The 12,178-nt window shown below is 42.3% G+C and overlaps 1 protein-coding gene across 3 annotated transcripts in view; it reads left to right on the forward strand.

Annotated features, from left to right (window-relative positions):
• pou2f2b (POU class 2 homeobox 2b) overlaps nt 1-11,926 on the forward strand; it is a 38,355-nt gene extending 26,429 nt beyond the window's left edge. For 2 of the 3 annotated variants that reach the window (XM_026317498.2, XM_026317499.1), the window contains exons 2-14: nt 2,683-2,745; nt 2,906-2,940; nt 3,106-3,162; nt 3,795-3,914; nt 4,792-4,897; nt 5,000-5,091; nt 5,231-5,380; nt 5,473-5,614; nt 5,728-5,876; nt 6,277-6,474; nt 6,608-6,840; nt 7,446-7,514; nt 9,636-9,830. In XM_026317498.2, coding sequence (XP_026173283.1) covers nt 2,683-2,745; nt 2,906-2,940; nt 3,106-3,162; nt 3,795-3,914; nt 4,792-4,897; nt 5,000-5,091; nt 5,231-5,380; nt 5,473-5,614; nt 5,728-5,876; nt 6,277-6,474; nt 6,608-6,840; nt 7,446-7,514; nt 9,636-9,678 — 1,457 coding nt within the window. In that variant the 3' untranslated portion in view covers nt 9,679-9,830. Of the gene's footprint in view, nt 1-2,682; nt 2,746-2,905; nt 2,941-3,105; nt 3,163-3,794; nt 3,915-4,791; nt 4,898-4,999; nt 5,092-5,230; nt 5,381-5,472; nt 5,615-5,727; nt 5,877-6,276; nt 6,475-6,607; nt 6,841-7,445; nt 7,515-7,846; nt 7,921-9,635 lie in introns of all 3 variants that reach the window. The other variant, XM_026317500.2, reaches the window with a different exon arrangement.
• The last annotated feature ends 252 nt before the right edge of the window (nt 11,927-12,178 follow it).

A 12,178-nucleotide genomic window follows, 5' to 3' on the forward strand; every position in this document is an offset into this window, starting at 1 on the left:
ATGACTCTAGTTCCCAGACACCCCCCTTTGGCACCGGGTGGTTGCAACTGAGTTTCATGTTAGCCAAAATACCCAGAGGAGAATAACAGAAACAGTCCAGACAGAGCACAGACACTGTTGTTCCTTGTTCCATTCAATTGCATCATTTATTCATGACACAGGATTATACAGCATTTGGTCTTGTTTAAGATACAGTGAATATAGTGTAGCACGCTGATCTCACGGGGCAAATATAAACTTTCAGCTTTGCTGTGAGAATTTAACGACAGACCATAACAACAGTAATTAAACTTAAAAAGTATGTACCACATGTACCAAGGCAAAATATGGGACAACTATTAAGATATGTGCTGCTTTTTCTCATGCTTATTTTGACACTTTACTCAACTACAACTTCACTAAAATTTTCTAAACTCTCATAAAATGAAACTTGCTAGTGTGTTTGTGTGTGTAGCAAAGTAGTGTAAAAGGCAAGGAGGTTTTAAAAGAGTGAAAGAGAGCTAGAGAGAGTGAGAGAGAGCAAGCTAATATTAATAGCCTCACTGACAGTAAGTGTTGGGTTTAGCACTCTGCGTTCAACCCGGTACAAGGGGAAGTCGGGAGGGGAAGTGAGAAAAAGACACAGCAGCTTGATATACTGTCCCACCACTGTATTACTGACCACATTATCCACCATACGACTATCTGTAGACCATTTTGAACCATGAATCAATACACACCATCCCTGCATGCCCTGCGAATGGACAGTACAGTACAAGAGGCAGCACTTTAGGAACTTGACATTACAGTTGTTTTATGAGCGGGACAATTATTTTATATGGTGGGTTTTGGCTTTAGTATTGTACACTGCATGCACTGTTATTTTGAGCAGTAGATCGTAAAATGTGATAGAGGGGCATCAATAATATATTAATAATTTTGCTGTGCATTTCAAGATGTTATCTGTGAGCAAAGTTTTGAATGTGGACATCTTAAGAAGAAGACATCGCATCTTTTTGCAGGTTTTGTGGATTTTCATCATTAATTGAGCAACGCTGGAGAGTTTTTTGGTTTCACTAACAGGCCAGTCTATTTAATAGTAAAATGTGAGTCATGTGCAATGCAGGAATAACCACATACTGATCCTAATAATAGAAGACCCAGATGTTTGCATCTGCATGTTTGGTGACCAAATTAGCTTTTTGCAGAAGTCCAGTAATTTGAGGGAAACCCTGTGGTCAGTGTGCGTGTAACCTGACCCCAGGTTATAACCAGCATGACAGCAGTGTGGAGCTTTTTGTGGTGATTGCAACATCCCTCTTCCCCTAAAGACACTGCATGTGCAAGTCAACTGGTCTCACATCTGCTTCACTAAAACGCATCTGCACATCAGGGAGTGGCTCATTTTGTCTGCACATTCTTGTCTTCGTGATGACCGTACAGGACTGATTTGGCTTTGATTTTTTTTTTTTTTAAACTTGGAATCATGGTCAGTGAATCAGGTTTGTTATCCTCTCTATGTGTCACTGCTGCCCCCCAATGGTGAAAACCATGCTTGACCACTCGTTTATTGATACTGCAGAAAGTTAAATAACAGTATTTTCTGTGTGTGATATTGATAAAACCACTGTAGTAATAAGATGATGGCAAAATTACCATTTATCATAGTGTCAGTGCTCTATCAGCTGAAACATGAAAAACAACAGGATGAAGAAAGGAGTGATAAAGGGAAGAGGAGGGGGTGAAAGGGAGAGAGGAAAAGGAGGAGGGAGACTGAGAGTTTATTATGCAGGTGGCAGATATAATTAGTTAGTCGTTGGGCAGATTTGCATGTTTTCACAAAAGGGAAGTAGCACTGCGTGTGTGTGTATCTGTGTGTGTGTTTGTGTACTTATCAGGGAAAGAGAGAACATGAGAGAAAAAGGTTTCATATGGACACAGCAAGTTATCTCACAGTTTGTGGTTTCAGACCAATAAAAGGGCTTTTATAGTGAAATAATACTGGTAGATGATTAACAAAAACAAAACTTCTACACATGTAAGCAACCACACAGCCACTACAAACAGACATACACACACACACACACACACACACACATACACACATATTCACCCAAATTCACCCAAACTCTCCTCATGTCACCATCATTCCAGTCTTTCCTATGATCTCCTCTGCCAAAATGGTCTACTCCCTTTGTGATAAACAGAGTTAAACTTCAATTTCTTGACTCCCTCCATTCATTGCTGTTATCAGAGGGACTGTCCCAAAAGAGTATCAACCAGGAAGTAATGTGGTCTTGTAATGAATGACACACAACGTGAGACATTTTTAGTGCCCAGCTCCCACATAAACACCTTGAGTTAAATTTAGAACAAGCTGACACTTTGGGTCAACCTACTCTATGTTAAACCTCTAATTGGAAAGAGTGAATGAATGTGGGCTGCATTCACACTTGTGAGTGATTCAGCCACATTGTTTGGTGTACAGTGTGTAGGCTCAGGCCTGTGACCTGAAAACACTTTACCCTAACCTATCTAAGACAGGCGCCCTGGGCATTCCTTTCTCGTCATCAAGATCCTGATCACCTGCTTCGTAAATGTCTTTTATTCTGCTTCAGTGTGCTTTTTTTTTTTTTTTTGCTGACACAGATTTAAGAATCAGCCTTGCTGAGTCTTGTTTCTCTGTGTGTCTTCCTGTTACAGATATCAGGATGTCGAAGCCAGAGGTTGAGAAAGTAGGGGCAGACTCACCACTGGAGGGCACAGGTAAGATATCCACATGTTGACAACTGTATATAAAAACTTTTACAGACCTAATACCTTATGCTGCTGTTATCTGTTTGTGCTCAAGTAGATGTTCTTTTTTTTTTTTTTTTTTTTTTTTTTTTTTTCATACGGTTCATTTTTTCCTTTCCCTCCCACACAGATTCAGAGCGGAATGGACCTGAATCAAATCACCAGGTACAACTGAATCCTGTGATTAAGTTTAACACCGCTAAAATGATTTTTTCTTGATGAAGAAAATATTTGTATTAGCAAAGAAAACAGAGCAGATAAAACCGACATTAAAGACATTTTCGACAGTCATTTCTGATAATGAAGTCAAGTCTGTTTCTCCTTCTGTAGGCTCACTCAATGAAAGTCAATCCCTTTACCCTTTCTCCAACCCTGAGCAGCAGCAAGGTGAGCATGAGTGTGTGTGACCGCCTGTGCATGCCTGTGTGTATATCTCTGGGCCTGTGTTTGTGCGTCTTTTGTGTCTTAACGTCGGGTAATAGTTTATTGACAGTATAACTGCCTCAGCTTTGTATTCATTTCTATCAATTGAACTGCTCTTTTGTTATGTTGGACACTGAGGTTCACAATGTGTCGACTCTCCACCCAGTCCTGAATGTAAACAAATTCACTAAAAGTAGAGAGTATAATAATAGTAATAATCTATAACTCACCAAAAGGTAAAATCTTCCTGATTTGCAAACCACAGGAGATATGCAAATCTCTAAGGTAGAAGAGTCCACTCCCGCCTGTTCAAACATGCCTGAGTCTGAGAAAAAAGCGTATCCCTTTATGCAAGTGGACTCTCGTGTCCTGATGTGATTCTGATCAGCTTGTGACTGATTATGTGTGTAATCTGAAATTATGCACACAATTTAAAAAAAAAATGAACACCGGCAGATGTAGTTGTAGTTGTATGCAATACAACAAAATCTAATTTCAGCATTTCTCTTTTGTATTTCTGGCGAGCTGATTCTTTCTATGTTTTTTGAATTAATACTGTTCTATGTTTGGCATTGTGGTCCCTGTCTTGCTCACAGAATAAGATGGAGGAATGTGGTGAAATGTCCCCAGCCCTTCCTCCCTCTCACGGCCCGACCCCCTCACAGACAGCCCTGCAACATACACAGCTCATGCTGACAGGCTCCCAACTAGCAGGGGTAGGACAGATTAATGCACACAGAGATACACACACTTTGCTTTGCTTTTGCCTTGCTTGCATCTCTTGTGCTACTTTTTGAATTCTTGGTTTCCTTCTTTGTCTCCTTCTGCTCTTTGACACACTCTTTATTTTCCCTCTCCTCTGCTCTCTTCTCCTCTGCTCTCCTCTCCTCTGCTCTCCTCTCCTCTTTTTTTGCCAGTTGACAGCTCTGTTGCCAGCACAGCAGCAGTTGTTGCTGCAGCAGGCTCAGGCACAGCTCCTGGCAGCAGCGGTGCAACAGTCCAGTGCAGCGCACGCCGCTCATGCTGCCCATGCAGCTGCCCAAGCCAATCAGCAAGCTCAGGCAGCAGCAGCAGCAGTAGCAGCAGCAGCAGCAAATCAGCAAGCCCAGCAGCAGCAGCAGCAGCAGCAGCAGCAGCAGCAGGCAGGGCAGCAGGCCCAGTCGCAGTCCCAGGCACAGGGACAAAGCACACAGGAACAGACAGCCCAAAGTGTCCCTGTCCCACCACCTCCACCCCAGCTTACCCTCTCGCAGCCAATCCAGCTCACTGCCCAGGTACTGACTGCCAATCAAAGCCACCACCTGATGAGCAGCTTGATTGAGGAACCGGTAGCAAACCATGGAACAATTCTTCTTGCTGCCTGTTGTATATTTTATGATTCACAGTTTCCACGTTGCATGAATACACATACTTTCCCTCTCTTTTCTCAATGTCATACATTTTTTCTTACTTGTCTGAATTTTGTGTGTTCTGCTTCTCAGTGCAAGATAGATTACATAAACACATTTTTGTGTTATTTAACCCTTTAGTTGTATTCACAAATTCATTGATTTTTATTCTCTCTGATCCATTCTTTCTCTCTCTATTGAACAGGACCTCCAGCAGTTGCTACAGCTTCAACAGTTAGTGTTGGTGCCTGGCCACCCACTCCCGTCTCCTGCCCAGTTTCTCCTCCCACAGGCACAGCAGGGCCAGCAAGGTGTGGAGGCCTCTTACATTAAGTTTTTTTTAATGTATTTAGTTAGCATAAATACTGCGTTTTTGTTGTAACTATAGTTGACAATATGGTTTTTTTTCTCAGGACTCCTATCAACACCAAATCTTATTCCGCTACCTCAGCAAAATCAAGGGAGCCTGCTGTCTCCTCCAAATAGAATGGGACTCCAAGCACAGGTATGAGAAAACCTTGAAGCTTTAGTCAGTGGAAAAGGAAAACCCAGACTCCCCGCCCATGAAAACCAAGCATGACATTCTCTCCCGCTCTTTTGCTCTCATTCTCACTTTCATTCCTCTGACGTTGTACCGGCTGCAGCGCGATAAGAGTGTGGAGGTGAGTGGTGGCGGAGGCGTGACCACGATGCCATCAGTGACATCTCACCCCGAGGAGCCCAGTGACCTGGAGGAGCTGGAACAGTTTGCCCGCACTTTCAAACAGAGACGCATCAAGTTGGGCTTCACACAGGTTTGGAGAGAAACGTGACGGTTACATCACTATTGGATCTGAGTGATGCATTTTGACTTGTCTAAAACGTCCTGCTTTTATGCCTCCACCAGGGAGATGTAGGCTTGGCCATGGGGAAGCTGTATGGCAATGACTTCAGCCAGACAACCATCTCCCGCTTTGAAGCCCTGAACCTGAGCTTTAAGAACATGTGCAAGCTGAAGCCGCTGCTGGAGAAGTGGCTCAATGATGCAGGTGAGCTATCATCAAAATAACAGTACTGTACTTTTCGACTATTATTTGTAGAGATTCACAATTAGATTTAGTCTGATGTTCAGTTTGTTTTAATGTTTGTTTTCCTCCATCAGAGACCATGTCCATAGACAGTACCCTGCCCAGTCCCAGCTCCCTGTCCTCCCCTTCTCTAGGATTTGAGGGGGTTCCTGGTCGCCGCAGAAAGAAGAGAACCAGCATTGAGACAAATGTGCGTGTGGCCCTGGAGCGCTCATTCATGACGGTAAGAACTTATTTCATTTTAAACAATTAAGAAATGTATTTGAAATTTGAAAAATCTGATTATAGATTATCCTTCACTCTCAAATGAATTCATACACTTGTTGGATGGATTGATTTTTTTTTTGTTGTTGTTTCATCAATGTGCAGAAACACATTCGTGACTAAGGCAAATAACGTGACCCTGTATGTGTTGGATAATGTTTTTTTATATTGTCAATTTGTAAATTGAAATGTAAATTTAAGATCATCATGTGTATTTTTGTCATTGTATGTATTGAATAAAAAAAAAAGATATATTGTCTTAATAAAACAGATTTATGCCTTGGTGTTTTTGATGTTTTGAATCATGTGCACATATAGTTGAGCAGCGCCGAACTCTAATTTCTTGTCTCTTCTTGCAGAACCAGAAGCCTACCTCAGAGGAAATCCTACTGATTGCAGAGCAGCTCAACATGGAGAAAGAGGTGATCCGGGTCTGGTTTTGTAACCGCCGACAGAAAGAGAAACGCATCAATCCCAGCAGTGCCACCCCTCCTCTGCCCAGCCAGCCCCCCACTGCCCCACCAACGCACAAACCGCCCTGCTACAGCCCTCACATGGTAAATATTCAACCTTAACATCCCTGATACACACTCAGAACATCACCTGTCCTGTTTAAATACTATAATAATGGAAAGTTGGTAATAAAGATGCCTGTTTGTAAAAAAAACTTGAAATTTGCCTCTCTACTAGATTTCCAGCCAGCTGTCGCAGGCCGTGACCAGTCTCAGCAGCACAACAGTGTCTACCATGTCCTCCATCTGCCCCTTGACTTCCAGCCTCACCTCCACCCACCCCTCTCTCAGCTCATCTCACCCCTCTCTCAGCTCCGCACCCTCCCCGGTGACTCCTCCTCCTCCCCGCAGCACGGCCAGCCCGGCCACTCCAGCCACCCCCAGCCACAGCACACTCAACCTTAACACAGGGTAAGACAATCACATATGTGTTACGTCATACAGGTTCTGAATATTAAAGCATACAAGCAGACAAGATTCAATTTGTTCCTAAATTATTTTCAGCAAAAATGTTCATAATATTGCCAGACCCAGACAAACGGAAGAAAACGTACAGTAGCTGCTAAATACCACCTGAAGAAAGAAAGAGGAAATGGCCATTTATGTTTTAAGTCAGCATGTGTTTTTATTTTTATGAAAGATTCATCAAAAATATATATTTTTTTTAAAAAAACTCTCAATTTCTTTCTTCACAGTGGCCACCACACCTGAATGAATTTAGGCAAAACCTCTCATTGCACATTACACAGAGTGTCAGTACACACAACCACATAGTTTCCATAAACACGTTTGCCAGGAATACTGCGCTGCACCACACTCGATTCACCTGCGGTTTGTAGTTAAATCATATGCACACACAGTGATTGGTCGCACACACACACAGACACACACACACACACACACACACACACACACACAGAGACATCCCACTATGTTAATGGGCACCACTGCTTCCCCTGTGCAGCAGTGTATTCTAACCCTGTGTGTGTTTGTGTGTGTGGTTCTTGTGTTCACAGCTTATGGCGTATGGGTAAAAAGAACGGTGACGTATCTAACTACATCACCGATTTTGCTGCAAACTTGAGGTGAATACGACAGACGCACACAGCGTATACAGTATCAAATCACTTCTGTATTAGAAATGCATAGTCAATGAAAGTTTATATTTTTTCATAATATTTTCCAGTATGTTCTGTTTCTTACTGCATTGCTATCCTGTTTATGTCCTTACAGCCAGCTATGAACAAACTGCTGCTCTTTATTGGTGCAGGGCTGAGTTTGCCCTCTGCTTGTCCTTGCTGCTAAACCTGCTTTTTTCTCACTTTTTTTTTCCTCTACCTGTCTGTGTCTGTATATATGCTTGCACACGTTGTGATGCTGTGTGTGTGTGTCTGTGTGTGTGGGTGTGACACAACAGGAACACTGTGATGGGAGTTAACACAGGGATGAACCAAGCCCTCCTCGGTAACAATCCCCTGGCCACTATCCAAGGTGTGTGAGAGAAACACTGAAAGGCAAATAGGTTTATTTCAGGAGAGAGAAAAGAGGCACAGAGCTTAGCATCAGCACCAGCGATAAGCAGAATCTAATTTAGAGATCAAGGCTGAAGTGGAGGTGTACATATTATTTAATTTCTAGAAAAATCTTAGGGTCACAGCATACATAAAAACACCCGGTGTAGAGTTTTTACTGTATATTCAGCAGGTGGGCAATACAATTTGCTTTTCTCAAACACTTACTCCTCTCATACATACCTCCACACACACCGCACCTTCTACATTTGAGAGCAACACAAGTCCATAGCACAAGAAAAAGTGTGAAATGCTGCAGAACTGACCACTGAACAGTCCTAATGATCCTTAGCTAATTTTTAACCTGCTATATGTGTTGTGATGATGAGAAGGGAGGGAGGTGTATTAAAAAGAGAAGTGTGATGATGAGTAATACAGTTATGCATGGTAGGTGAATCAAATCGCTCTGGTAGACTGCTGACATGGAGACACAGATGAATAGACATGCCCCGGGTGTTTGCCCATCCACAGCATGAAGCAGCTGAAACAGAGAAAGTTGTAGAGAAGAAGGACGACTTGTTTCTCTCTTATGTTGCCATCAACATCTCTGACTCCATCCCATCAAGTGTCTGTGTGTGAGTGATGATGGTTTGTGTGTGGGTTGTGATTTAATGTGTGCGCCTGAGCCTTTCATTTCATGTCATCGTGAGTCATCGTCAAAAATTTTGTTAAATAAACATTTTACGCAGTTCTGCATCAGTTGATAACCAGCTATCGGGAAAGTTTCATTCAGTTGTTTGGAGTTTTTTTTTATGTAAATATGTAATATGTAACACGCTAGAATGGATTTGATATACATTCTTGAGTTGTGTCAGATCTTCAGGATGACAGAGTAAGAGCTGTGTTTTGGAGTCGTCATTTCATTTTGTGTTGTTGCTCAACTTTCATACACCAAGAAATCGATCACCCAGGAAGGAGAAATAAGAAATAGCATCAACAGAGCATTATACAGTGTATCCACAGCACGTTTCGCACTTTGAGCAGCAGGAACGCCTAATGCTCTTTCTCCTTTCTGTGTTGCTATGAATCACAGGTTTGTTTGTGAAAGAAGCTCTGCAGGAAGTATGTTTATAGAGAAACAGCTAATCATGCACCATGTTTCCACAACAACAAACCACTCATGTCAGCTTGCCAGTTGCTGTGCTGTATTAATGGATATTAGACAATATTTGTATAGTTATTACAATTGCGGTAATTCTGACAAAAGCATTTTATTTATGCTGGCACAATGTGGAGCGCAGAGAAAAATGTGATTGATGTCTTTGTGTTTTTTTTTTTTTAGTTTTTTGCTCATGCTCATGTTCAAATGATTCCTCAACAGAAAAACAGACAGGTGTTTTTGAGCATCTTGTCACCAAGAGTTTTCTATTTCAAATATGCAGTGATGGTTATTCTCTACTGAATATAACAAGCTCAGTTCTTGACTTTGTATTGTAGTGTAATGTAGGAAACTATTAACTTGAGCTATGGTACAGAAGCGGATGGAAAGGTACTAAACCAAATCTACTTGAGAATAGGACAGAGTAATAGATAATCATATCAAAACTGAGTCTGAATTGAAGAAAGTGTAACAGGGAAAGTGTCTAAGAGTGGAATATTAACCATTTCATCCTATCTTCTCTCTCTTTGCCTCAGCCCTAGCAGCCAGTGGTGGCCAGCTGCCTCTTTCCAGTCTTGAAGGGGGCAGTAAGGTGATGCTCGGGGCCTCTGGGGGTCAAGGAGGAGGCCTTCCCTCCTCTCTCTTCCTTAACCACCCCGCCCTACTTCACATGGGCCAGAACCCAGGCGCTGGACTGGTCAGCGCCACCGTAGCCAAAGCCTCGCAGCCCTCTCCCTTTCCCTCAGCCAGCAGCATCAGCCCCACACCTTGCTCCCCTTCCCCCTGCTCCAGCCCCGCCTCTTCCTGCTCCTCCAGCGAAATGTCACACAGTCCACCCTCTCTGAGCGGGGCCAAGATTGAGTGACCACGCCAAGGGCCAATCAGAGAGGAGGAGGAAGGAGGAAATGAGAACCTCGCCTTTCACACCAAAGCTATCTCTTTCTCTCTCTTGCACTCTTCTTCCATTATTTTTTTCGCAGTGGCGCTCTCTCTCTCTCTTTCTCTCCCAGTCTTTCGATGCCAAAAATACACAGAATGAAAGAGGAGAGAGGGAGGGAAAGAAGTGAAAGAGGGGAGATGGGAGAAAGGGGAAGATTGAAACCAAAAATCTTTATCTATCCAAACAGATGGAGACAACGCAACGTGGGACCTTTTTGTCAGTAACATGTGACATCGACATGGCACCTCTCCACTCTTTCTCTCTGAAGGCAAACAAACCAATGACTCTTTAACAAAGAGGTGAAAGAGATGGCAGAGATGGATGTTGAAGTGCATAAACCAAAAATGACAAAAGAGACTTTAGTGTGTGACAAAGGAATGGCGGCAAGGACAAAAAAAATGGAAGACTGTGCTTATGTTTTCCTTTTTTTAATTGTTTCGAAAAGCTGCGGGTCTGAAGGAAGAGGAGTAGGGAGGATGTGTTTAAACCAAAAATTTACCTGAGGAGGAGGTAGAGGAGGAATACACAAGTACAAAAAAAAATGACAACCATACCAAAATCCCAAATACCAAAAACCAAAAATACGGAGAGAAAAGCTTTATTCAAAGGACGTGTAAATACTGAAGCTATCCAGGACCAGGACTCTACTGCTACTCAAACACACACACACACACACACACACACTCACACATCAAGAGCCAATCCATCCTGCCATCTACCCATCCTGTCTGCGTCTTTTTTTCCCATGGATCTCTTATAGGTTTTCATGCTAGATATTTTGGATAATTTTGTAAAAGAGTCAAATACTCACGTATGAAAGTACTGCTGTATCCTCATATGTTTAGTCTCTTTACCTACCTCTGGTTCTGAGGGCATAGAATAGATTTCCTCTCTCCTTTTTTTATTTCAGATTTCCCTTACAAATGCTTGTTGTTTAGTATCTGTTTTTTTTACACTTTGAGAAGAACAGTTGGATTTTTTTTTTTATTATTATTATTTATTAGTGTCATTTTAAAATCCAGTTCCTATTTATTGTTGCAGCTTTCTAGTGTTAGCTTTTAAAGTTCGAACCATCGTCATTGTCATCATCTTTGTTTTCATCATACATGTTTGTGTCATCAACGTGCATTTTTTGCTGTAGAGAGATGACAAATGTGAAAAGATGCTCGTCTCAGTCCTCACCAAGTGCCGATAGATCAAAAACAGAGTTGGCACACTGCGAGTTGATTTCAAGGTGCGAATGATTTTTGTTAAGACCTCAACGTGACATTTTGCGCTACTAATCGGACCACTATTCCCTCACTCTTAAGGGTCACCCATTATCAGTGACTCCATGGCTAAATGAACATGCCCTGGCTGGAAACTTCACACACTGAAAATGACGTTTGTTAAGAGCAGCAACCATTTTGAAAGTATGAAATAGGGCTGTGATTGGAGATTTGAAGTAATAAGCATTGGGACTGAAGACTAAATAAGTCAATAAAGCCAAATTTAGTCACAGCCAGCTCTCATTCCTGCCTCGTCAATCAGCATAGATGCCCCAACACCTGTCTGTCTAGACATGTTTACTGATATTTGTCTGTTTCCATCTTCACTCCATCAATCACATTTCACTGTCATTTTCCACCTCAGACTGCCATTAATTCTCAAATGGAAACCAAAGCATTATCAAAGCTGGGGCTCATCTTAAAGAGCCTAAGCCAAGACATATGAACACAATAAAGACACCAAGAGCATGGGGGGTGTGATGTTGGTGGCTGAGTACAGGCCATTACTACTGGAAGCCCCCTGGTGTAAGCCCCTCCACCTGGCCCATCCAAAAAAAAAAAAAAAACAATGGGGGAAGCTTTATTTAGGGAACTGATCCTTTACTCCGAACCCCCAGAATGAATGGTGCACTGGACAGGTGAAAGAGGGACACAAAGAGGAGCAGGCGTCACACTTTTTGTAAGAGGATACCAAAAATAAACCCAAACCAAATAAAAAACAAAACAAAACAAAAAACAACAACCCAAGGAATGACAGAAGCAAACCAAAAAGAACCCAAACCAAATGTGGCTGGAGGGAGGAGGGGAGGAGGAAGGAGGACAAAGTGCAGGTGTTGAAAGAAGTGAAGCATCTCCATCCGTCTGTCTGTCT

The sequence above is a fragment of the Mastacembelus armatus genome, chromosome 16 (assembly GCF_900324485.2).
Source record: "Mastacembelus armatus chromosome 16, fMasArm1.2, whole genome shotgun sequence".
Taxonomy (NCBI): Eukaryota; Metazoa; Chordata; class Actinopteri; order Synbranchiformes; family Mastacembelidae; genus Mastacembelus; species Mastacembelus armatus.